Source organism: Castor canadensis, chromosome 5, assembly GCF_047511655.1.
Source record: "Castor canadensis chromosome 5, mCasCan1.hap1v2, whole genome shotgun sequence".
NCBI lineage: Eukaryota > Metazoa > Chordata > Mammalia > Rodentia > Castoridae > Castor > Castor canadensis.
This window is the reverse complement of record NC_133390.1, coordinates 88,882,654-88,907,028: the sequence shown is the minus strand read 5'-3', so window position 1 is coordinate 88,907,028 and position 24,375 is coordinate 88,882,654. Positions and strand designations below refer to the sequence as shown.

The window sequence follows — 24,375 nt, the reverse complement described above, 5'->3', positions numbered from 1 at the left end:
GTCACAAATGCCATGAAAGGCTCAAATATGATAAACCTGTAAGGAATTGCTTTAAAAATTACACTTTTGCATCTGTAATGTGAGAAACTAAGAATATATTAGATGAGACAATTAAGATGTGAAGAGAGGATGTTAAGAAATTAACATGAATATAAATAACGTGTGTGTCAAGCAAAATACAGAAACATCAAAAAATGTATTCAATCTATTGGCCTGGGATGGGGGGAGGCATGGGATACCTGTTTGCACAAGTAAGAATCAACATCCAGTGTTTCTAGATTTCAGATAGTCCATGAGTTTTGTTTTACTCTAGGTCTAGCTGCTCCAGGCACTTTTAAAACATGGTCCTCCCTCACTAGAATTGTCTTTCCCCTTGCCTGTTTATTTTAGATTGCAGGGGCGGAAATTAAGCTCCCTCAATCTTCTACTGACCTAACATGATATCCAACTGTCAGCATCTGTTTACCCTTCCAAAAAGATTACTCAGAAATCTTCGTTTTCTTAAGATACTGAGGTATCTTAAGATTTGTTGTTGTTTGAGGCCGGATCTCACTATAGCCATTTGGCTATAGTGAGATCACTATGTAGCTCATACTAGCGTCAAAGTCAAGATCCTCCTGCCTCAGTCTCCCAAGTGTTGGAATTATAGTGTACACCACCATGCCCAGCTCTATTCTGGGGTATCTTGATCACCACAACTATAATAAATCAATATGGAAGATATTCACAAGAGTAACATTTACCTGACTGTACATAATTTCTTGCTGCTTCAAGGTTTCAAAATCCAGTCTATGTAATTGATGGTTGAGATGTTTCAGAGAGGAACGGGTTCCTTCGATTTCTGATACAATAGCTTTTTCCTTCATTGTCTCAGTCTGTAACTCCTGAACTTTCTTAAATAGCACATCTTTCACTATGTTCAATTGAACTTCCACTTCCTGATAATAAGAAATAAAGTGGTTAATGAAATTATAATATCTTGAAATGTTTTATTTATATGAACATTATAATTCAGGTGCTCATAAACAAATTTGAAGCTGGGCACTGGCGGCTCACACCCGTAATCCTAGCTACTCAGGAGGCAGAGATCAGGAGAATAGAGGTTCGAAGGCAACCCTGGGCAAACAGTTCACGAGACCCTATCACAAAAATACCCAACACAAAAAAAGTGGTGGAGTGGCTCAAGTAGTAGAATGCCTGCCTAGTAAGCATAAGGCCCTGAATTTAAACCCCAGTACCACCAAAAAATAAACAAACTTGAGATGTTCCCACCAATTTTAGCCCTTGAAAAAAAAAGTTCCCACAATTTCAACAAATTCCCAACATTTCTTATTATCTATGCTAGTAGACTAGGTTAGTAGTATTCCTGTATCACACTGCCCTAGCAATAGATCTAAGCCACCCCACTGGTTACTCAGGAAATTAAATCACTGGAGATACACAGTTTTAAGTTCACAACGTTTACTGAAGTTGTGAGGGTATAATGGGGAAGAAATGGCATCACCCTTTTGGGTACTATCAACTGTTGAGCAGGTAAATGTTTAACCAGCAGCTTTCCAGTCAATGGTGGGGGGGTGTTACAGAGAGAATATGACTTCCACTACTACAATGGCCAAGTTCAAGCTACTAACATGATTCCACTAAATACAGAGTTGGGAAAAGATACATCGAAGCAGACCATTATGTGCTATTTCCACCATGCAGATATAAGAGATGTAAGTAATTTTAACCTCCAGAGTACATATAGCCGGGTGCCGGTGGCTCACACCTGTAATCCTAGCTAGTCAGGAGGCAGAGATCAGGAGGATTGCAGTTCAAAACTAGCCTGGGCATAGAGTGCCACAAGAGCCTATGCTGAAAAACTCTTCACATAAATAGGGCTGGTGGAGTGGTTCAAGGTGAGGGCCCTGAGTTCAAGTCCCAGTACTGCAAAAAAAAAAGAGTACATATCATAGTAAAGTGATTTGGAAGTAATGAGTCCTGAGTATTCACTACTTTTGTGTTGAATGTAATTTAACTGTAAGTATATATAAATTGACTTTTTAAATAGTAGTTGTATCTAGCAGTCAACCTACAAAATTCTTGAAAATTTAACTAACTACTGGCTCATTTCTTTTTTCTTTTTTTTTTTTGGTGGTAGTACTTTGAACTCAGGACCTCATACTTGCTAGGCAAGCACTCTACCACTTCAGCCACAATACAAAAGTATTGATTTTTGTGAGGTGGTAGGGGCCACCATCAGCACATCAGCACACTATTGGCCTTCCCACCACTCATACTTCCTTCTAGTTGGCCTCTTTCCATGTGCAACCCTCTAGGAGTCCATTTGCAAAAGAATGGTGCCAGATTGTAAGGGGTTAAAGAAACAGTAACTGATAGTGAATTTGGACCATCAGGGGAATTTGATCACAAACAAATATAATAAAGTGATAATGAAGTAGAAATTATTATTAAAAAGGGCATTTTTCAAGGTTGGTATGCAATATACCAAAAGACATGGGGTGTGAATGCTATAGACTTTGGAAAGAAATAGACTTCAGGGCACAGTGAAGGGCTGCCTTTAAAAGAAGACATCAAGTTAAATGCTAACCATAGTATAGTCTCTTACAAGACCTCCTAGTCCTCCCATCCAAAGAGACTAATTTACTTACTATTGTTAAGTGTGCTATGAGTTTTTAAACATTGAAAATAAACTCTACCTTTACACCTTTTTCCTCCTCCTTCAGCATATCTTCCAAATTGGTAGCTTTCTCTTCTATAGTCATGGTTTTCTCAGTTATGTGTTTTAATTTTTTGTTTACAATCTGATTGTTACTTTTCATTTTTTGTAACCTAAATAGGATTTATAAAGAAAAGACAGAAAACATGCCCTAAAAGCATTTAATACAAAGCATAGTTTATCTTAAAATTTCTTTATATAATTTGAAGGTTTCATTTACTATAGACCTTTTTATTACCACTTACATCTAATAAGCTATGAAAAATATTGTTCTTAAGCCTTTATGATAAAAAAGACAGGATTTTTTTTTTTTTTTGTGGTACAGGGGTTTGAACTCAGGGCCTCGCACTTGCTAGGTAGGTGCACTACCACTTCAGCCACTCCGCTAGCTTTTTTGCATTGATTATTTTTGATATAGGGTCTTGATTTGTACACAGCCAACCTGGACCACAATCCTATTTGTGCTTCTCTACATAGCTGGGATGACAGGTGCATGCCACCATGCCCAACCATTGTTTGAGATGGGAATCATGCTAACTTTTGCCTGGGCTGGCTTCAAACCATTACCCTCCTGATCTCTGCCTCCTAAGTAGCTAAGATTACAGGCTTGAATCACTGTGTGCAGCCTGGAAATTTTGAAGCTTAATAATGTAAGTAGTTATAATTTTATAGTTATTTAACCAAAAATATTCTTATGTAATACTTTTCTAGTAAAAAATATTTAAATAGCTTTTTTCTTACCTTGTTGTTTCTTCATGAATGTCCTTCTTGATTTTGGAAATATTTCTCCTCAGAGCTTCTAACTCACTGGAAGTTCTATTCACAGTGGCTTTTAAAGAATCCAGCTATTTATCAGTTAACAGACAAAAATCATATATTTACTCTATTTTATAAATTCATTTCTGAGATGTTCTATTCTGCCCACTTTAAGTGGGCATCACATCCATAAAAACAGTAACTTTTTGTAATTAATTTATATTTACAGATTTCCTTACTGATTATCATATCAAATTTCAAGTGGCTTTGTTTTATAAAAACAGCAAGTAATCAAGATCTATGTTTATGTGTTGAAAGTAAATGTGGAAGTATCTAATATCAGTAGACCTGCTCAGGAAGAACACATCACAAGATTCAAGCTAAATTGAGTAGTGAGGGTGTGACTCGAGTGGTAGAGCACTTGCCTAGCAAGCGGGAGACCTTCAGCTCAATCAATCCCAGCACCACAAAAACAATAAATAAATAAATAAATAGTAAAGGAAAGTTGATGCATATGTATAATGTGCTCATGAAAATCATAACAAGCTTGGTAGAATTTGGAAAAATCTCAGGAGATTTAAACATATCATCCTCCTACCTACAAATATGCTCCTGATGGCACTGTTAATCTAAATTGTTAAGACAGAAACTCTAAGACATGAATTGTTTCCTTCATTAAGACTTTATGAACTGGGCAATGGTGGTTTACACCTAGCTACTAGAGAGGCTGAGATATAGAGGATAGCAGTTTAAGGTCACCTCAGGCAAATAGTTCATGAGATCCCATCTCCAAAATAACCAGAACAAAATGGACTGGAGGTGTGGCTCAAGTGGTATAGTGCCTACTTTGCAAGTGTGGAGCCCTAAACGCTAACCCTCGTCTCACCAAAAAAAAAAAAAAAAAAATCTGCAAAAACCTAGGTCTGGCAGGGGTCATGGCTATGTGGTAGAGCACTTGCCTAGCAAGCAAGAAGCCTTGCATTCAAATGTTAATAGCAACAAAATTAAAGAAAAAAACTTTGTGAAAACCTACAGATTTTGCCAAAAAAAGTTATAACTAATTAACTCAGTAGAGTTGTAGGACAGAAAATCAATATAAAAATCAGCTGATTTCTAGACACTAAATGAACTATCTAAAAATGAATTTTTAAAAATCCCAATTACAATAGCAACAAACAGAATAGAATATTTAGGAATAAATTTAACCAAGGAGATGATCTGTCTGTATACTGAAAACTATTAAATACTGATGAAAGAAATTATAAAGAAAACAAACAAATTGGAAGATGTCCTGTTTCATGAATTAGAAGAAATAATTCTACTAAAATGTTACTAGCCAAAGCTACCTATATAGGTTTAATGTCATTCTTCACAGGAGTAGAAAAAACAATCTTAAACGTTCCCAAATCACTAAATCAATCTTAATAAAAACCAAGGTAAGGTAATCACACTTCCTGATTTCAAACTGTATTGTAAAGTTATAATAATCAAAATAATATGATGTTGGCATAGAAACAGACACATACACCAATGAAACAGAATAAACAGACCAGAAGTAAATCCAAGTATATAGGGCCAACTAATTTTTGCAGAAGGTGCCAAGAATTCACACTAGGGAAAGAACAGACTCTTCCACAAAGAATTTGGGAAAACTGGATACCCATATGCAAAATAATAATACAGAAATTTTCTCTTGCACCAGACACAAAAATCAATTCAAAATGAATTAAAGACCTAAATGTAAAAAAAGACACCATAAAATCCCTAGAAGAAAAGCTCACTGACATTTGCTTTGTCAAAAATTTTTTAGATTTGACATCAAAAACATGGTCAACAAAAGCAAAAGTTAGTAAGTGAGGCTACCCAAAATAAAAAGTTTCCCCACAGCAAAAGAAACAATCAGCAAAATGAAAAGACAATTTGCAAAATGGGGAAAATTGCAGACCATGATTTGATAAGTAGTTAATCTCCAAAATACATAAGAAACTCAGAGAGTTTAATAGAAATAATAATAATACCACAATTTAAAAGTAGACAAAGCATCTGAATAGTCATTTTTCCAAAGAAGACATCAAATGGGCAAGAAGTATATGAAAAAGTAGTTCAATATCATGAATCATCTGGGAAATGCAAGGATTCAAACAGTTAAATAATTTAAGGAAGTAAATTCAAGACTTGGATGAGAAATTCAAATACTTAGATGAGAAGTTCAGCAAAAAGAGACAGAAATTCAGGAAGGAAGGAGGAGGAAATCTTGGAAATGAAAAACTCAATAAATCAAACAAAAAATTCAATTAAAATTATTACCAACAGAAAAGATGAGGCAAAAGAAAACTATCAGGAATTGAAGATTAGGTTGAGAATTACTACACATAGGTATTAATAAAGAAAAAAAAATAAAAGATCACAACCACAACATCCAAGACCACTGAGACAATGATTAAGAGACCAAATCTATGAACATGCAGTATAGAAGAAGGACTTAAGATATGCTAAAGGCATAAGAAAATTATTCAATGAAATTATAGCAGAAATTTTCTCAAATTTAGGGAAAGAAATGGACATCCAAGTAGATGAGACATTTAGGAAACTAAATATACATGACCAGAAAAGAACCTCTAAATATCATATTATACTTAACATGCCAAGAGTACAGAACAAAGAAAGAATACTGAAGTTGCAAGAGAGAAGTGCCAAGTTTCTTACAAATGCAAACCTATCAAAATAACAGCAGACCTTTCAGCAGAAACCCTAACGGCCAGGAGGGCATGTATTGATGTATTTCGAGTCCTGAAACAAAATAACTGCCAACACCAAGACTACTATATAAAGCAAATATATCCTTTAAAATAAAAGGAGAAAAAAGATCTTCCATGATAAGCAAGAGCTAAACTCATGATCACTAAACTAGCACTGCAAGATACTTAAAGGAATTCTACACACAGAAGAGGAAGAAAGATATACACAAGCATGAGAGTTTGTAGAAGAATAAATCATAAGGATTTATGAAAGGAAAGAATGAAGCATTATTAAAACAGCAAATCTCTAAGATGAAAAGGGAGAAGTTAGTACATACTTCTCTTGAAATAACCCTAAATGTAAATGGTCATAACTCTCCAATTAAAAGACACAGGCTGGTGAAATGGATTAAAAACAAAGTCCAAGAGTTTGTTGTCTGCAAGAAATACACCTCATTAGCAAAGACACATATAATCTGAAAGTGAAAGGATGGAAAAATATTTTCAAAGCAAACAGAATCCAAAAGCAAGCAGGCATAGCTATCCTCATATAGCACAATGAAAACTTCAAACCAAATTTAGTTAGAAGGGATAAAGAAAGTAACTATATACTAATAATGGGACCAATCCAGCAAGAAGATATCACAATTATAAATATATATACACCAAATGTTGGCATACCCAATTTCATTGAACAAACATTACTGGAATAAAAGGACAAATAGGTTCAGATACGATAATGGTGATGACTTCAATACTCCACTAATCAACAATAAATCATCTACACAAAAAAATCAATAAATAAACTTCAGAGTTAAAGTGTACCACGGAGCAAATAGATTTAACAGACATCAACAAAATATTCTGTCCAAGAGCTGTAGAATAAAACACTTTTCTCAGCAGCCCAAGGAACTTTTTTCCAAATTAGATCGTATTTTAGGCCACAAAGCAGGTTGTAACAAATACTAAAAAAAAACTTAAACAATTTCTTGCACTTTATCATATCATAATGGAATAAAATTAGAAATAAATACCAAGAAAAATATAGAAATTATACAAACACATGCAAATTGAACAATACACTGTTCAAAGATCAGCTGAAATCTGGGAGAGAACTTATAATTTCCTATAATCAAATGTAAACAAAAACATGACTTACCTTTGGACTATAGAAAAGGTGGTTCTAAGGGGGAAGTTTATAACTATGATTGCCCAAAACTAGTACTTTGAAGTAGATAATAAGATCAGGGCAGAAATTAATAAAATGGAGACTTAAAAAAATACAAAGAAGCAATGAAGCAAAGAGTGGGTTCTTTAAAAAGATAAATGACATTGACAACCCTTAGCCAAACTAACCAAAAGAAAGAGAGATGAAATTCATAAAACTAGAGATGAAAGGGGGGATATTACAATAGATACCACTGATGCAGAAGACCATTAGGGAATATTTTGAAAGCTTATATCCTAATAAACAGAAAAAACTAAAAGAAACTAAAACTAAATTCCCAGATACATATGACCTAACAAAATTGAACTAAGAGGATATAAAAGATTAACTCAGATCTGATAATGAGCAATAAGATTAAAGCAACAATAGAGTCTCCTAGGGATAATGGAGTGGCTCAAGCTCTAAGAGTGCCTGCCTAGCAAGTGTGAGGCTCTGAGTTCAAACTCTAGTGCTTTTAAAAAAAAAAGTCTCCCAACACAGAAAAGCCCAAAACCAGACACATTCACTGCTGAATTCTATCAACACTTAAAAGAACTAATACCATATTTTATTCCATAAAATAAAAAAGGAAGTCTATTTTAGACTTGTTTTATAAAGCCAGTATTACCCTGATACCAAAATCAGGTAAGACACAACAAAATAAAAACCACAGACCATTTCCTTCATGTACATACATGTAAAAATCCTCAATAAAATACCATACACTGAATCCAACAAAACATTGGAAAGATTATAGACCATGATCAAATTAGTTTCATTCCAGGAATGCAAGGATGGTTCAGCATACACAAACCAATAATCTAATACAGAACATAAATAGAAGCAAGGACATGATTTCATGATCATTTTGATTACATGTAGAAAAGGCCTTCAACAAAATTCAGCATTGCTTTATGATAAAAGCCATGAAGAAAACAGCAATGGGAGGAACATAGCTCAACATAAAAACAAGAGCTATACGTGAATTTTTACCCCATATTATACTGAATGGGGAAAAACTGGAAGCATTTCCTTTAAACTCAGGGACAGGAACAAGACAAGAGTAGACATTTTCTCCACTCTTATTCAATATGGTGCTTGAATTCTTTTTTTTTTTTTTGGCTGTACTTAGGTTTGAATTCAAAGTTTCATGCTTGCAAGATAGGCACTTGAGCCACGCCTCCAAATCTTTAGTGCTTAAAGTCTTAGCCAGATAAATAAGGCAAGAGAAAGAAATAAAAGGGATACAGATAAGAATGGAAGAAATCAAATTATCTCTATTTTCAGATGATACAAAATTGACATACAGAAATCAATATAAGCATAGTAGGAAAGAAATCAAGAAAACAATCCAGTTCACAATAGTCTCAAAAAATACCCAGGAATAAACCTAACCAAGGAGGTAAAAGACCTCTATGATGAAAATTATGAAACTTTAAAGAAGAAAATCAAGATGGAAAAACTTCCCATGTGTATGGATTGGCTGAATTAACATGAAGATGGCTAAATTACCAAAAGTGATCTACACATCAGTGCAATCCCTATCAAAATTCCAGTGACATTCTTCACAGAAATAGAAAAAAAAATACTTAAATTCGTATGGAAATTTAAAAGACCTTAAATAGCCAAAGCAATTCTGAGCAAAAAGAGCTGGAGGTATCATACCACCTGATTTGGAATTATATTACACAGCCACAGTAACAAAAACAGCCCAATACTAGCACAAAAACAGACATGTAGACCAATGAAACAGAACAGAGGACTAAGAAGTAAACCTGAACAGCTACAGACACCTGATTCTCAATAAAGGCACCAAAAAAAACCAGCCTTTTCCACACACAGTGCTCTGAAAACTGGATATCTACATGTAGAAGACTGAAAATAGATCTCTATCTTTTACTCTATACAAAAATCAACTCAGAATAAATCAAAGACCTTAATGTATGATCTGAAACTTTGAAACTGCTACAGGATAGAGAAAACAATTCAAGATATGGATTAGGCAAAGACTTTCTGAATAGGATTCCAATAGCTCAGGAAATAAGAGCAAGAATTGACAAATGGGATTGTATCAAATTAGAAGGCTTCTGCACATTGAAGGAAACACAACCTTAGATGTAAATGGTACTTTCTGTTGCCTCATCATTCAGGAGCCCAATGGGAGTATCCTAAACATTTAATAAAGGGGATTTAATAAAAAGAACTAGAAGATAGTTCCTTAATCAAAAAGGCTTTATGTTATCATTATAATAATTTGTCATGAACACATAAATCAGTCTTTTCAGTTGACGTACCTCATCCTTCAGCTGAATTCTACTATCTTCATGGCGCTGGTACTCTGCTCTACATTTTAAAACTTTACGATCAGCATCAGAAATTCTTTTCTCATATTCCATGTTATTTCCAATCTCATTTTCCAAAAACTTGATCTTTTCTTTAGCCAAACTTTCTTTTTCTCTTGTTTCCTGCTTTATCCTTGCTAATGCCTAGGATTGAAACACATGTGTTCACTTAAATATTTGTTTAATATGACAAAACTAACACTAAAAGGAATTTAGTTTTTATTTTTTCATTATTATGTGCAGTGTTTATGTAACAAAAACTTCTTAGAACATTTTAAAGAGACTTTTATATGAACGAAAATAAAATATTAATATGCTACATACCAATATCTATAAACTCATATTGTTAAAGGTCTCTATATTATCTTTCATCTATCTAGAACTTTGCTATAGTGCTGAAAAAAATAGTTGGGCCTTTATATGTGAAGGGTAATGTTGAATATTTTTCACATAAAATTTGGGTTTCAATGAAATTGTCCAAATATTTTACAAACCAGCATTTTTCATCTTTTAAAAATTGCATTTTAATTGGGTGTGGTGGTACAGGCCTGTAAATCCCAGCACTTGGGAGGCCAAGGCAGGACTGTGAGCTTCAAGGCCAGCCTGGGATATATAGCAAGATCCTGTCTCAAAAAAACAATAACATTTTAGTTATTGATTTAATAAGAATGTCTTCACTTAGGTCTTCTCAGCTCTTAAAAATACAATAATAAATGGAATACACCAAGCACTGTATTGAAATATGGACAAAGTTCTATAGAAACAGCAAAGTGATGAATTCTGCCTAAGAGGGGTCTGGAAGACATTGCCAACAGGTATCATTTGAGTCAGAACTAAGAAATGGATGGAGGTGCACATAGTATAGTTAAATGTACGATAGGAGGATAGAGATGGGAAAGGAATATTAAGCAGGGATGGACTATAAATGAAAGGAATGAGGCTAAAGGTGGGGCTTAGTACCAAATTGTGTAGAAATTCAAATGCCATGTTTAAAAGGGTTGATTTTTAAGCAACGTGGAAAAGATTTTACAGATGGGTAGTAAAAGGATTAGATGAGGTTTTTTACAATATGTTAAATGGATATATAGCTGAGATATAATGCATTTTAAAAGATGTTTTAAATTGGTACAATGTAGTATTTCTATAATAATAATTCTGAAATTGTAGCATGCTATATAGTTATTGTATTTATTCAACCAAAAGACATTAAAACTTCCTATGTTTAAATGTTTCAAATAAGCATTCTCAAGTTTTCTGCATTATACTGATTTTTCTATCACTTAGGCAGATGCTTTAATACCTACTTCAATATTCTTTTTTCTTCTTCTTCTTCTTTTGGTATTACTGAGGGGGTTTGAACTTAGGGCCTCACTTGCTAGGCAGGTGCTCTACCACTTGAGCCATGACCCTATCTGCCCCCCTTTCTTTTTAACTTTTAGTTCTTCTTCAGGTAGGGTCAAGAGTTTTGTCAGAGGCAAACCTCAAACTTCAGTCCTTCTACTTACAACCTCCTGCATAGCTGGGGTTACAGGTGTACCTGGCTTATTGTTTGAGATGGGGTCTAACATTTTACTTAGGCTGGCCTTGAACCATGATCCTCCTGATTTCTGCCTCCAAAGAATATCCATAAAGGTGCTATTAATGATTAAGTTTTCATGTAGAAGACATTTAAAGTAATATTCCAACATCTATACACTATAATAAAAACCCAGTGGAAAAAATATTCTTCCTTTTCTTAAAACTATTTCAGAATTGTATCGCCAGACTCCTGCCAAGAAGGCTCTGAGAATGGGTACTGTTTTGGAGGAAGAGAGACAAATGAGTACATTTTCAGGTATAGAGGACCAAAAAAATGCCCCTTCAGCATATTGACCACTTTGAGTTACAGGCACTTGAAAAACTGCAGACCAAGAAGTGCATGCTAACCTTTTTTTTTCTCTGAAAGCAAAAGATACAACTCCTATGTAAAAAGTACCCTCCCCGTACCAGGAGAAATAAAGATATTTTTATCACCAGAGACAGGGAAGTGAGGCCAAAAGAAATCTTGTTAAACTAACCCTTATTTTCCTAGTTACTTTCCACCATTGCCACTCTGTTCAACCATGTACATAAGCACTTATACCTAGCCACTTCTTTGAGTCTTCATTTTTCTTGTGAGGGCTCCCTGTACATGTAAATAAAACTCAGCTGCTTTTCCCTGTTAATATGCTTTATGTCAGTTCTAACCAGAAACCCTAGGACGGTAGAAAAATTTTACTTTCCTTACACTGTCTAAATACACTAGTGTTGTGAACCAGCTCTTAGTGACTCCTAAGAACTGATTTGCACATCTCTTCTCAGCCCCGTGTTCACTGGTGTCATGTTGGTATGGAAGTAGTTACACCACAGAAATCATAACGACTTAAATGGGGGGTTGTTCTATTTTGTTTGGATCTCAGAGAGCAGTTGTTACAAACTTAGAAGCTCCCACTGCCACCTCTTAGCATCCTCCCTAGTCTCTGACAACACAGACAGTAAGGAGATATCAACCTGTAAAAAGGAACCCCTATGACTATGACCAGACTAGTTGTGCATTCTGCCATATCAATAAGCTGAGTCAATTAATCATAAGGTTATATGAGAATGCTGATTGTGGATCTATTATCTTGAATTTGGCATATTTCATTCACATAGAGGAAGCAATCAGGACCTGATGTTTCAGAACAATAAGAAATAGATACCAATATCAACATTAAGAATTAAGGACCAATAGTAATAATTGGCTCTCTCCTTCAAGGGTGGCACAACCCATCTTGTCAATAACAGTGTGGTTTTTTTCAGAAATTTAAAATATTAGAATCATAAGCAAATCACATCTAGAATACTGTCATAATTCTAAATTCCCAGTCACCTTTGCTGCTTGCCTTTTCATGGAGTAGATCCAGAAAGGAACTTATAAACACATCTCACCTGTTTTCTTTCCTCCTCAGTTTCTTCTCCTTCCCATACCCTCCTAATCTATATTTCATTTCTTAATTTCCCCCCAAAAGTTCTCCTAAATTACCTTAGAAAGTAACAAGTGGTAACAATTGGTCTGCATTACTATTCCACTGTTCAGCACCCCCACCCTTTTCTGGGCCTCTATATCATCATTGGTACCCCAGCTTCAAAAAAAGTGTCTCACAGTCTAGATTTCTTTTCTGATTCTCTGTCCTTCTCTTAGTTATCTACCAAGCTTCACTTCTCTATATCTGTAACTTGCTGTCAAATAATATTTATATTAAATTTAAGGTACTGTGGGCAACCATGTATAAGTCAGGGCACTGGTTTTACTGCAGTAATATTTGTTCCATAATTCAGAGATGGCACAATTCAGTCTTCAGGAATTATAATACCATAAGCAAATAATCTTCACAAAGTCACATGCTAAAAGGATACAGACTCACTTTAAAAAACAATTACCAAAACTATTGAATCCTGCTGGAAAAAAAACACTTCAAATAAGTATGATTTACACTTGAAATAATGAGCTAAATACAGAAGACATAAATACAGCTGAACATTACAAGGACCAAACTACTTTACCAAGGCACAGTTATCTATCTCTTGATCCCTCTTCTGCATCTGTTCTATTGTGTTCTCCCACTGTTTAATGAGTTCTTGTCTTTCATTATGAATCTTACGAAAATCTTGTGCTGCTTTATCCAATTCTAACTGTCAAATAGAGAGCAAACAACATTTCTGTTAATTTAAGTGTTTCTGCAAACATCACCTTGAAAATTAAGGAATAAAAGTCTACATTAAACCAACCTGTGCACTTAGAGTCTCTGTGAGCTCATTGTCAAGAATCTTTCTTCTCTGATTACATTCCAAAGTTAGTCTTTCTAGTTGCAGGGTCAGAGCCTATGATGTGGTTACATATAAAATATTTATATTTATCATTTTACTTTAATTTAAAAACTAGTAGTAGCTATGTAACATGAAATATTACATTCTATGTAAGTACTAATTTGACATCTAAAACAACTATAAAACAATATATATTTTTCTTGTCTTTTAACTCCAAAAACTAACCTAATGGTTGCAAAAAGTTTCATGAAAACTCAGTTGTCTTTAAAATGACTTTTATTAGTTTCACCAGATGTAATTATAAGTGGGTTTTAAGTGATGGTTATGATAACATATCAATATCATATCTATAGTCTCCTCTACCTTACCATCAGTGATACCATTCGTGGGCATATATCCAAAGGAATATAAGCCAGGATACAATACAGACACTTGTATACCCATGGTCACTGAAGCACTATTCACAATACTCAAGCTATGGAAACTGTTTCCATACACGATCAGATGCCTGATCAATGGATTAAGAAAATGTGGTATATATACGCAATATATATTTTATTCAACCATAAAAAATGAAATTATGTTGCTTGCAGGTAAATGGATGGAAATGAAGATGATGTTAAGCAAAGTAAGCCAGGTTCAGAAAGACAAAGGTGGCATGTTTTCTCTCATATGTGGAAGATAGATCCAAAAGACAAACATATACAAAAATACAAATGTGTGTGTATATATACATATATATATATACATATATATATGTATATATATATAAAACATGTCTATAATCATGGGACTGTTTGAAAGAACTAGGGAGAGGAAGGAGAGGAAAAGAGAATGAATAATACCAAAATACATTTTACCTGTATAGGAAGATGGTATAACAAAACACACTGATTAATAGGGGCGGAGGAGAAGGAGAAGGGAGAGTAATAGAGGGTTAATCTGACTAAAGTACAATATATTCATGGGTGAAATACCATGGTGAAACTCCTTTGAACAAAGAATATACTTGACAAATGAAAGACTGGAATGAAAAACAAATCCTGGAGAGTGTAAAGGAGAGGGAATAAGGTCAATGTACTTTATATACTTGTATAAAGCTAGAATAATGAAACTTGTTGAAATAATTTTAAGTAGGGGAGAGAGGGTAAGGGAGAATGATAGAGGGGATGAATCTAACCAAGGTACATTGTAAACATATATGGAAATGTCACAGTGGAAACCCCCCTCTACAACTAATATATGCTAATAAATGTCAAATAATCCACTATAGTCTCAAATTAGCAGAAACTATACATAATATTCAAACTATATTTTCAAAATATAAGAAAAAAAATATAAAAATATATAAGAAAATGTGGTATCTATACACAATGGAATTTTATGCAGCCATGAAGAAGAACGAAATGTTATCATTCGCTGGTAAATGGATGGAATTGGAGAACATCATTCTGAGTGAGGTTAGCCTGGCTCAAAAAACCAAAAATCGTATGTTCTCCCTCATATGTGGACATTAGATCAAGGGCAAACACAACAAGGGGATTGGACTATGAGCACATGATAAAAGCGAGAGCACACAAGGGAGGGGTGAGGATAGGTAAGACACCTAAAAAACTAGCTAGCATTTGTTGCCCTTAACGCAGAGAAACTAAAGCAGATACCTTAAAGCAACTGAGGCCAATAGGAAAAGGGGAACAGGTACTAGAGAAAAGGTTAGATCAAAAAGAATTAACCTAGAAGGTAACACCCACGCACAGGAAATCAATGTGAGTCAATGCCCTGTATAGCTATCCTTATCTCAACCAGCAAAAACCCTTGTTCCTTCCTATTATTGCTTATACTCTCTCTACAACAAAATTAGAGATAAGGGCAAAATAGTTTCTGCTGGGTATTGAGGGGGGGGAGCGGGAGGGGGCGGAGTGGGTGGTAAGGGAGGGGGTGGGGGCAGGGGGGAGAAATGAACCAAGCCTTGTATGCACATATGAATAATAAAAGAAAAATGAAAAAAAAAATAAAACTTACTCTTCTGAAATGCTTTCAAGAATCCTTCTAGGGGAGGTAAAGGAGAGTGGTGGAGGGGTGAATAAAACTATGATATACTTGATATATTTTAAGAACTTTTGTAAATGTTACAATGTACCCCCACCCACACAACAATAAAAAAATCAGAAAAAAGAATCCTTATAAATCAGAATATTCTTAATCTGGGGTCCATGGACCGCTAACAGAATAAAAGGTTTCAGTGGACCTATAAAACAGATTCGGCCAAATTTTATTGGGATTTGTGTCTAGTCATTTTCTTCTACAGACAAGATACTTGGCTTTAACAGATTTTCAAAGGAGTCCCTGACCTAAAAAAGTTTAAGAACTGCTGCTTTAAAAATCAGTAAGTACAATTTTAGGTTAAAAAGAGTTGATATACTATATGTTCAGAGAAAAACTAAGTTACAATTTATAGCTGCTCACCCTGATTTTATTGTCATCTTGCTGAGCATACTTCTGCAGAGTAAGGGCATCACTGTCTTTATGAGCTGATTCTTCTAACCAGGCTTCCAATGCTTGCTGGTCCCAGTTCATTTGACATTTCAAACCATCCAGTTTTTGGGTAGCTTTAAATATGCCATTCTAATTTCCAAGGAACATGAGAGAAAGGGTGATTGTAACACATTATTTACCAAGCAAACTAAAATAAAACATAACATTATATACAACAGACTATATTAAGAAGAAATCTTGTCCATGCATTCCAGGTGTTAATGATATACTATATTTAACAATATAGCTATCATACTTGTACTTTAATTCTAGTTGTAAAATAGAAAAGAGCTGATTTTACAAAGTTGAGAACCATAGTTGAGCTGGAGATCTGTTAGAGAGACTTTAGGTAGCTCCTTCATAGTGATGTCATTAGCTACTCCAACAAGCCACCCCCAATATATATACATAATGTTAGTTAAAATAATGTATTTGATGTTAACTAAAACCCATACCAAGTTCCTTCAGTCTCATTTCCAATCACATTTGCTTCCCTTAAGAGGTCTCCTATATAGGAATTTTGGGAGCACTTTTGACTGAAGTAAATATAGTAAAAGAGATAAAAATATTTCTATAAATGTAGTCATTTAATGAATCTATACTCATAAAAGACAAGAGAACATATAAACAAATACAAACGATATATAAGCAATTATATTGCATATATAAATATTACATCATAAAATTATAATAAAATATTTGTGTATGTGAACGTATATATACATATTATGTGTTTCCATATGTTTATGCATATGTAAAGAGAATAATCTGAATTGGGAAAGAGCTCTCAAATCAAATAATTGAGAAATAAGGAAAAACAGAGAGAAATTGGTTAAAGTTAGCATTACAAAACTGACAAATTAATATGAAAGGTAAAAAATTTTAATGGGATTCAAAACTAAAAGTGATGTGCTGTTAATAACATGGCACTTGCATGTAAACTATGCCTGGTATTTTATAACAGGCATGATTTTTAACAGTTAGCTTTTTTCTGTATATGAAAGACATTCATCAGTTTCTTGGCATTTATGTACATTGTCTTTTGGACAGTGAAAAGACATGGAGCTGCTGTTTGAGTAAAATAATGATGAGTATTACATTTCACCCCATTATCCATTCACTTAATTATTTATGGAGAGTTACTATGTGCAACATATCATGCTTCCATGGTCAGAGAGAAGGTATAGTAGCACAACATTTAAACAACATTTCAGCACATACTTCCTTATCACTTTTCCTTTCCCGTATTGAATCCATCTCATTTTCTAGTCGTCTGATTTCATCCTTCACTCTTCCCAATTCTCTTTCAGCAATGGCCTTAAAATGTTCTTCACTTTCAATCTCATGCTCCCTTGCTTTATAAAGACACTTCAGAATAACACACAAAAAAGAAATGCTTTTTAAATTTTAATGTTATAAAATATTTATAATAAGCCATTACACAAGAAAAGTTTCCACAAAATGTTTAGATTAAGTACTATTAACTCCACTACCACAAAACCTATACCACGTTAGACTGTGATTATAGTGTAGTTGGTGTTGCTCACCAGTTGTAAGAAAGTCAATGAAACGCTAGGAGAAAATATTGTCAGCAGTTTGGAGTCATTATGTTGGCTTAGGAAAATTAAATAAAGCCAAAGTTTATATGGTGAAACTTAAAGGCTATATAACTCATCTTTATCCATAAATAAGAATTATCAGTTAAAAAATAATTAAAACAGGAACTGTTTATATTGAATTTACCACATATTCAAATTAACAGAGATAATTTTAAATAATTATTTAAGCACTGGTGGCTGTAAATATTTCCTTCAATACATTAGTATACAATCTTGCTTTTGTATTAAGTTCTATTTAGCAAAAAGGGTATTTCTTGACTATTGATCATGTAGTGCTTCAAAGTCAATATTCTCAGTATTAATTTTACATTATTAAAAAGGCTAGTTATAAGGAGTTTATTATCTTTTGTCTCTATTTAATCCAGGCTTATGTATTTAATCCAGGTTTGAAGAAAATAAGATATACCAACAGAGAATCTCTGTCTATCCAATCCCTGACTCATTCAATAACCAGAAGGAAAATATTGCTACAAATAGTTTAGTGTTTACTCGATCATACAATCACATCAGAATTCAAGAATCCTGAATAATGCTTTTGTTGTGTTGTGTTTTATTGGAAGTACTGGGGTTTGAACTCAGGACACTGTGCTTGCTAGGCAAGTGTGCTATGACTTGTGACACACCTCCAGGCCTTTTATTTTTTCCCCTTTAGTTATTTTTCAGGTAGGGTCTCAAGTATTTGCCCCAGCAGCCTCTGGCCACAACCCTCCTACCTACAGCCTCCCTTGACTTACTGAGATGGAGGTCTTACTGTTTTATCCAGGCTGCCTCAGATTGTGATATTCTAGATTTCTGCTTTCTGAGTAGCTGGGATAACTGGTGTGAGCCACTATGCCCAGCCTGAACATTGTTTTTAAAAGCTCATTAGTTTTCTTTTTTTTTCCTTATTCATTTATTCATATGTGCATACATTGGTTGGGCCATTAGTCCCCCTGCCCCCATCCCCTCCCTTTTCACCCCACCCCCCTCGCTTCCAGGCAAAACCTGTCCTGCCCTTTTCTCCAATTTTGTTGAAGAGTAAACATAAGCAATAATAAGAAAGACATAGCATTTTTGCTGGTTGAGATAAGGATAGCTATACAGAGAGATTCCTAGCATTGCTTCCATGAACAAGTGTATTACAACCCGAACTGATTCATCTCTACCAGACCTCCTCACTACTTCTGGGTCACATTCCCATATTGACCTCTGTTGTTTCAAGGTTACTGCTCCTCTGCATCAAATACTTTCAAGTTTTGGGTTTCCTACCTTTCCCTATTCTTCCTGGATGTGTTCTCCCCTTAGTGTGTAACCCAAGTCTAATATTACTACATTTGTTTTAGATATAAAGTCCACATATGCAGAAGAACATACAATTTTTGGTTTTCTGAAAAGCTCGTTAGTTTTCTAATAAGATTTGCAAGCTATGAATTAATTACTTACCTATGTTGAGTATAAGTTGTTTTTAAAAACATGGCTTTGCTCTTTTTTAAGAATTAGTTTTTTCTCAGAAAAGTCAATGAATTTGAAAAAAAATAGTTTGAGATGGAAGTTGATAAGCTCTCTAGTGCTGATTTGCCCATCAAAAAGTGAATTTCTATACTTGAAACTGATTATTCATAAAACAGAAGCTTGCCCAGCTTTTAATTAAATCATATTTGTGTATTTCCAAAATGCATTTTGCATTCTCTGATTATCTTAAAATCTTCTAAATACATCTGAACTTATTAATCTTAGTAGTATCACTAAAATTTCAATTCTCGAACAAGATATGGTATCACACCTATAACCTATAACCCCTGCACTTAGGAGTCTGAGGCAGGAGAATTGATTGTTTAAGGCCAATCTGGGTTACATTATGAGATCCTGTCTCCAAGAAAAAAAAAATCAATTCTTGAGCTACACTAAATACCATGAAGCTATAGGGGCTACTGAAGTGTGTGGACTATAGCCTCCATGTAAAGTGGCCCCAGTGGGTGCCCTAAATTAAAAAGGAGAAAGAAACTCTACTGTGTATTATATTAGCTGTGTTTCTGCTATGGCCATCATTTCTCCTTGCCTTCATTGTGTCCTTCATATATTAATTTGCCGTTTAATATTATTATGAGATTTTAAATGATGAGTTCTTCTTCTACATGAAATGATTTTTGTATTAAATTGGTAGTAGTAGTTAGTTCCCAAAGACTTTTTTCTATCTACTTTCAGGTTCAAGCTTTTGAAACTAAGGTTTTCATAACAGTTTAATTATATAAAGTGTCCTTCTACATCTCTAAAATAAAATCACAGATACAAATGTACCATAAAGCATTCCATGATTATGTGTGATATAATTAAATTTCAATATTTTTGTACCTGTGTAAATGAGAATTCTTGCTTAACATTTTTGAAGTGAGAAGTCATAGCATTAATTCGCTCTTCACAATCACGAAGCTGATCTTGCAAGTTTGATCTTTCATCCTGAAGCTTTGATAACTGTAAATAATAAATACTATGATTTATCAAAGTCCTATTAAATTTTACTATATTGAAGAACCTAAAATCAAAAGAAAAATCTTCACTTACCTTGTATAAAGGTTTGAGAAGCTATAACAAAAATACCATAGGCTGGATGACCTAACCAACAGAAACTTTTTTCTCACAATTTTGAAGACTGGGATGTCCAATATCAAGGTGCTGGTTGCTTTGGTTCCTGGTGAGGGCCCTCTTCCTACTTCACTGGCAGGTGCCTTCTTGCTGTGTCCTCACACAGTAGAGAGAAAGATCGTCTCTCTCTTTTCTCTTCTAGTTAGGGCACTATGTTATTTATAAAGGGGCTCCACTTCCATGACTTAATTTCTTCCCAAAGGCCCTATCTCCACATACCTCACTGGGGAACAGGACTTCACTGAATGGGTTTTGGAAGGATACAAACATTTAACAGATAGCATTTTGCTTCTTACCGTTCCATAGGAACTTCTAATATCTACTGATCTTTTAAATATGCAATAGTGCTACCAGTTGGAGATTGCTGTGGGAAAATTAGCACTTTACAAAGAACATAAATCTCTCTTTACATGTACAGCAATACCAGGATCCACAGCTAAAATGCATTTCTCATACAGCCATACTACATTCTTATAAGGCAAAAATAAAATTCTATTCTACAAGATGTCTTAAGTAAACAACAGCATGCTAGAAAGACATAGCAAAAACAGGCAGGAGCACAAATGTGAACAATGACTATATATAAAGCATGAACTCCTTTTCCTAACTCATAGATGGAGGTGAAGCTTAACCAAATAGTGGTCATGTGCTCATGTTTCTTAACATATTTTGCTTGCCTGTGAATTAGATCCTCTAATAGAAACAAAACAGTGTAAATATTAGACATAAAACAAAATAAACATTTAGGAAAATACAAAACAGATTTTCAGGACTATTATAATGTACCACACCTCAAAGTGGTACTAAAAACTCAACAAAGGAAAATATGTTTTCTTATAGTCTTGAGCTACAGACACCAAAGTTAGGTGCACCTTCCAGGGATACACAACAATTCGCTGAAATATGGAAAACATTAGAACTTTTACCTAAGGGAAAAAAAAACTAATTGACCAAGTAATACCTAAATTCAACAATTCCTTTTCTTCTTCTACCTGCTAAAGTTAATATTTTGTGTTAAAAATGACATGTACAATAGAATTCCATTTTTATAATACTCCTTCTATTTGTTTCTTCTTTCTGCATATCTCTATATCAAGATATCTGGATAGTTTGTTTATTATCATGCAAGTCACTTCTACAGTAACAGTGGGTACTTTGGGCCTCACTTTTGCAAGAGCTGCTTTTTTAATGTCACAGTGAAGCAATTATTGGCCTCATTTTTCTTCTTTCACTGTTCTATAAAGTAGCAACATGAACAACATGTGCATAAAATTCTCAGGGACAAATATATTTATGGCAATAACATTAAAAGCTAACATTTAACCTACATGATGTCCTTAGAGCCTTATGAAAACTCTGCAAGATAATTATGGTTATTCTTTACTTACTTCTATTTTGAAGAAGAAATAGGATCAGGGTTGGCAAATAGGATCTGAACCCAGGGCTGATGCTTACTACCCCTCAATACTCTGTGAGGGATCACCTTCATTTCCTAATGTTGTCATTTGAGAAAAGAAAAAAGGCATCTTTCTAAGTTAGCCCTGAGTAACTAGGTCAGAATATTCTGAAAAATGTTTCCATTCTTTTCCAAAGACTGTCAAAGGATTTTCATATTCATTTCTTCAGAGGACAGAAAACTTTCTAGTATTTTGTAAAGTTGTGTGCGCATCATCTGTTGTTCCTGGACCCTCTCCCACACATCCTATCACCATAGCATAGAAGTTTAGACCTACTACTAAAGGTTTTTGAGTTTTCTGAGCCAATTGCACTTTCAAAAGAAAAAAAGTGTTATAAATTGTAGCTGGTATAAGTTCTTCCTTGCATAGTAAAACAGGTATGTCATTGTGACAACTTGATCTTCTCTGTGAAAGCTGTAAATTGCACATTTTACATTGTTACCAGAATGTCCCTCTTGAAAACATCTCAGGTCACTTTGAACATTCAACACCATAGGCAGAAACTCACAAAGAATTATCAACCTGAACCAGAATGTGCTTTGTTTATAAACATGTGCACATTTTTGTTGCTAGGTGAGCCTCAGAAATCCCTTTCCAAGCACAGCTTAAATTCAAGGAAGAAAAAAAAACAGGTGGGGAAATCAGCCTTTTGCCTACTGCTCAGGAGCCTAGAAATGAGTACGAGCAGCAGGCGGAAGGAAAGGAGTAACTCGATAGTTATTATCTTAAATGTCAACTATTGTTTCAATTTTAAAAAAATCTAAATGCTTAACAATTACCGAAAAGGGCAGGCAAAGTGAGGGAGGAAGTGGAGGCATGGAAAAGCGCTGGACACAAAGGATGAGATGAGAGAAGGAAAGGAGAGGAGTAAAAGGGTGGGTGGTGCAGCCAGCCGGAGAAGGCCGGCAACAGACCCTTCCTTCTTCCCGTGGGTCTTCACCTGACCTCACCTGGTCTTCCAGTATCTTGTTCTCCTGGTTCGCCACTGGGATGGCGAACCCATCCTCCCAAGGCAGCTCCGCCAGAAATTCGCTATTCATGGCAAGCGGACAGGGAACCCCAGAGAGGAGTGAGCTACACCCCGGCGCGGGTGAGCGGTACCCTGACCCCGCTGAGGCAACCGCCGAGTTGCCACCGGAGCTCTAGCAACAGTCCGGCGCCCTTAGTTACCAAACCGGAAGCGCTCTGTTCGGGAGGCAGGACTTCCGGTTTAGAATTCCCAGCTGGGTCCCAGGTGTTAATTCTGAGAGAACTTCTCTTTGCCATCGCCTGCGGCGTCACAACTTTCCATCCAAAGACTGCCGTGTCCGCTGAGCAGTGATTCTGGACTGGGCAAATTCTGTGGGCCCTGAGGCTGCCGGAGGACCACAAGGAGGCTGGTTGTATCTGCCTGCGTGGAGGACAGGCGAGCTAGCAAAGTTAGCAAGCAGGGATTTCTTTCTACCTTCTCCACTGGTGAACAGAGACCGAGGTCAGCTGGTATTTCGAGTCAGAATTCGCTCCCCGGAACCACCCGGATGCCGTGCGCTTGGCGTGTGTGGGGCCCCGGCCCTTCCTCGCGGTGTCACCTGTCGGTACAGGCGGCCGAGCTGACGCCCAGGTGCACGCGCAGAGACCCAGGACCGCCGACGTGGGTCCCAGCGCCGCCCCGGCACCTGCGGCTTTCTTGGCGTGTTCTCTGGTAACATTGTAAGAATGCGAATTTTCACGTAAAAGTCTCTATTTCATTCTCTCGAAAAAGACCAAAAGACAGACAGAGCCCATGTTATCAAAAAAGCAATATTCAATCGGAAAGGCGCCCCCGTTAGACCAGCAAGCGTTTCTCCAATTCACTAATTTGAATTAGCATGCTTCGCGTGGATAAGAATTTGAGTTCTGGTTCCTGTTGCTCAGCACCTTAGAACTGGGAAGGATGAAACAGTCAGCTAATGTAATTACTTCATTTTCTAAATAAACTTCGGTGAATGAGTAAGCATCGGGAGCATAAGTTAATTTTGCATACTCAATAAACAACCTTCTGCAACTCTTTTTACCCTAAAACGTAAACGTGAGTAAAAATTAAAAACTGTAAAGAGCCTCCATAAACGCATCACCTTGATCTAGCATTCATATTTTTCCATATTAGTGTTATCTAAGGCTTAGGATATCTTTTGCCAAAGTACTTTAAAGACATCTTAACATCTTGTCCCCAAATGCTTAAGCATGCATTGATTAAAAGAATGGTCTCAATGTCAGCTGTAGCTGCCAGTGCACGACTGCAGCTGTCTGGCAGGTCCTCCCCTACACTTCATGGCCATAAGTCTAGCAGCTGATGCCCTGAAAAGAACCTCATGCTCCGTATCTCAAGGATTCTATTTCCTGAATTTAAAGGCGATATATAGTATTTAAGGCTAGATGCAGTTTCCATGCATTCCCTAAATTCTACATTTTTGACATAAAATGATGTCTCTCTTTCACCTGGTTCTCACTCTAATTCTCAAGTTCTATATCGTAACTCTACATGCATTCATTCTGATGTAGCTGTGGAAACAAACCAGTTTTACAAGCCTTGT

At 35.4% G+C, this 24,375-nt stretch overlaps 1 protein-coding gene across 2 annotated transcripts in view; it reads right to left on the bottom strand.

Annotated features, from left to right (window-relative positions):
* Ccdc39 (coiled-coil domain 39 molecular ruler complex subunit) overlaps window positions 1-23,367 on the bottom strand; it is a 56,921-nt gene extending 33,554 nt beyond the window's left edge. The window contains exons 1-10 of one of the 2 annotated variants that reach the window (XM_020162865.2): window positions 22,774-23,360; window positions 20,076-20,195; window positions 17,347-17,493; window positions 16,057-16,215; window positions 13,552-13,644; window positions 13,327-13,455; window positions 9,715-9,906; window positions 3,461-3,564; window positions 2,700-2,832; window positions 744-938 (exon numbers count right to left, since the gene is read on the bottom strand). In XM_020162865.2, coding sequence (XP_020018454.1) covers window positions 744-938; window positions 2,700-2,832; window positions 3,461-3,564; window positions 9,715-9,906; window positions 13,327-13,455; window positions 13,552-13,644; window positions 16,057-16,215; window positions 17,347-17,493; window positions 20,076-20,195; window positions 22,774-22,863 — 1,362 coding nt within the window. In that variant the 5' untranslated portion in view covers window positions 22,864-23,360. Of the gene's footprint in view, window positions 1-743; window positions 939-2,699; window positions 2,833-3,460; window positions 3,565-9,714; window positions 9,907-13,326; window positions 13,456-13,551; window positions 13,645-16,056; window positions 16,216-17,346; window positions 17,494-20,075; window positions 20,196-22,773 lie in introns of both variants that reach the window. The other variant, XM_074073687.1, reaches the window with a different exon arrangement.
* Between the last annotated feature and the right edge of the window lie 1,008 nt (window positions 23,368-24,375).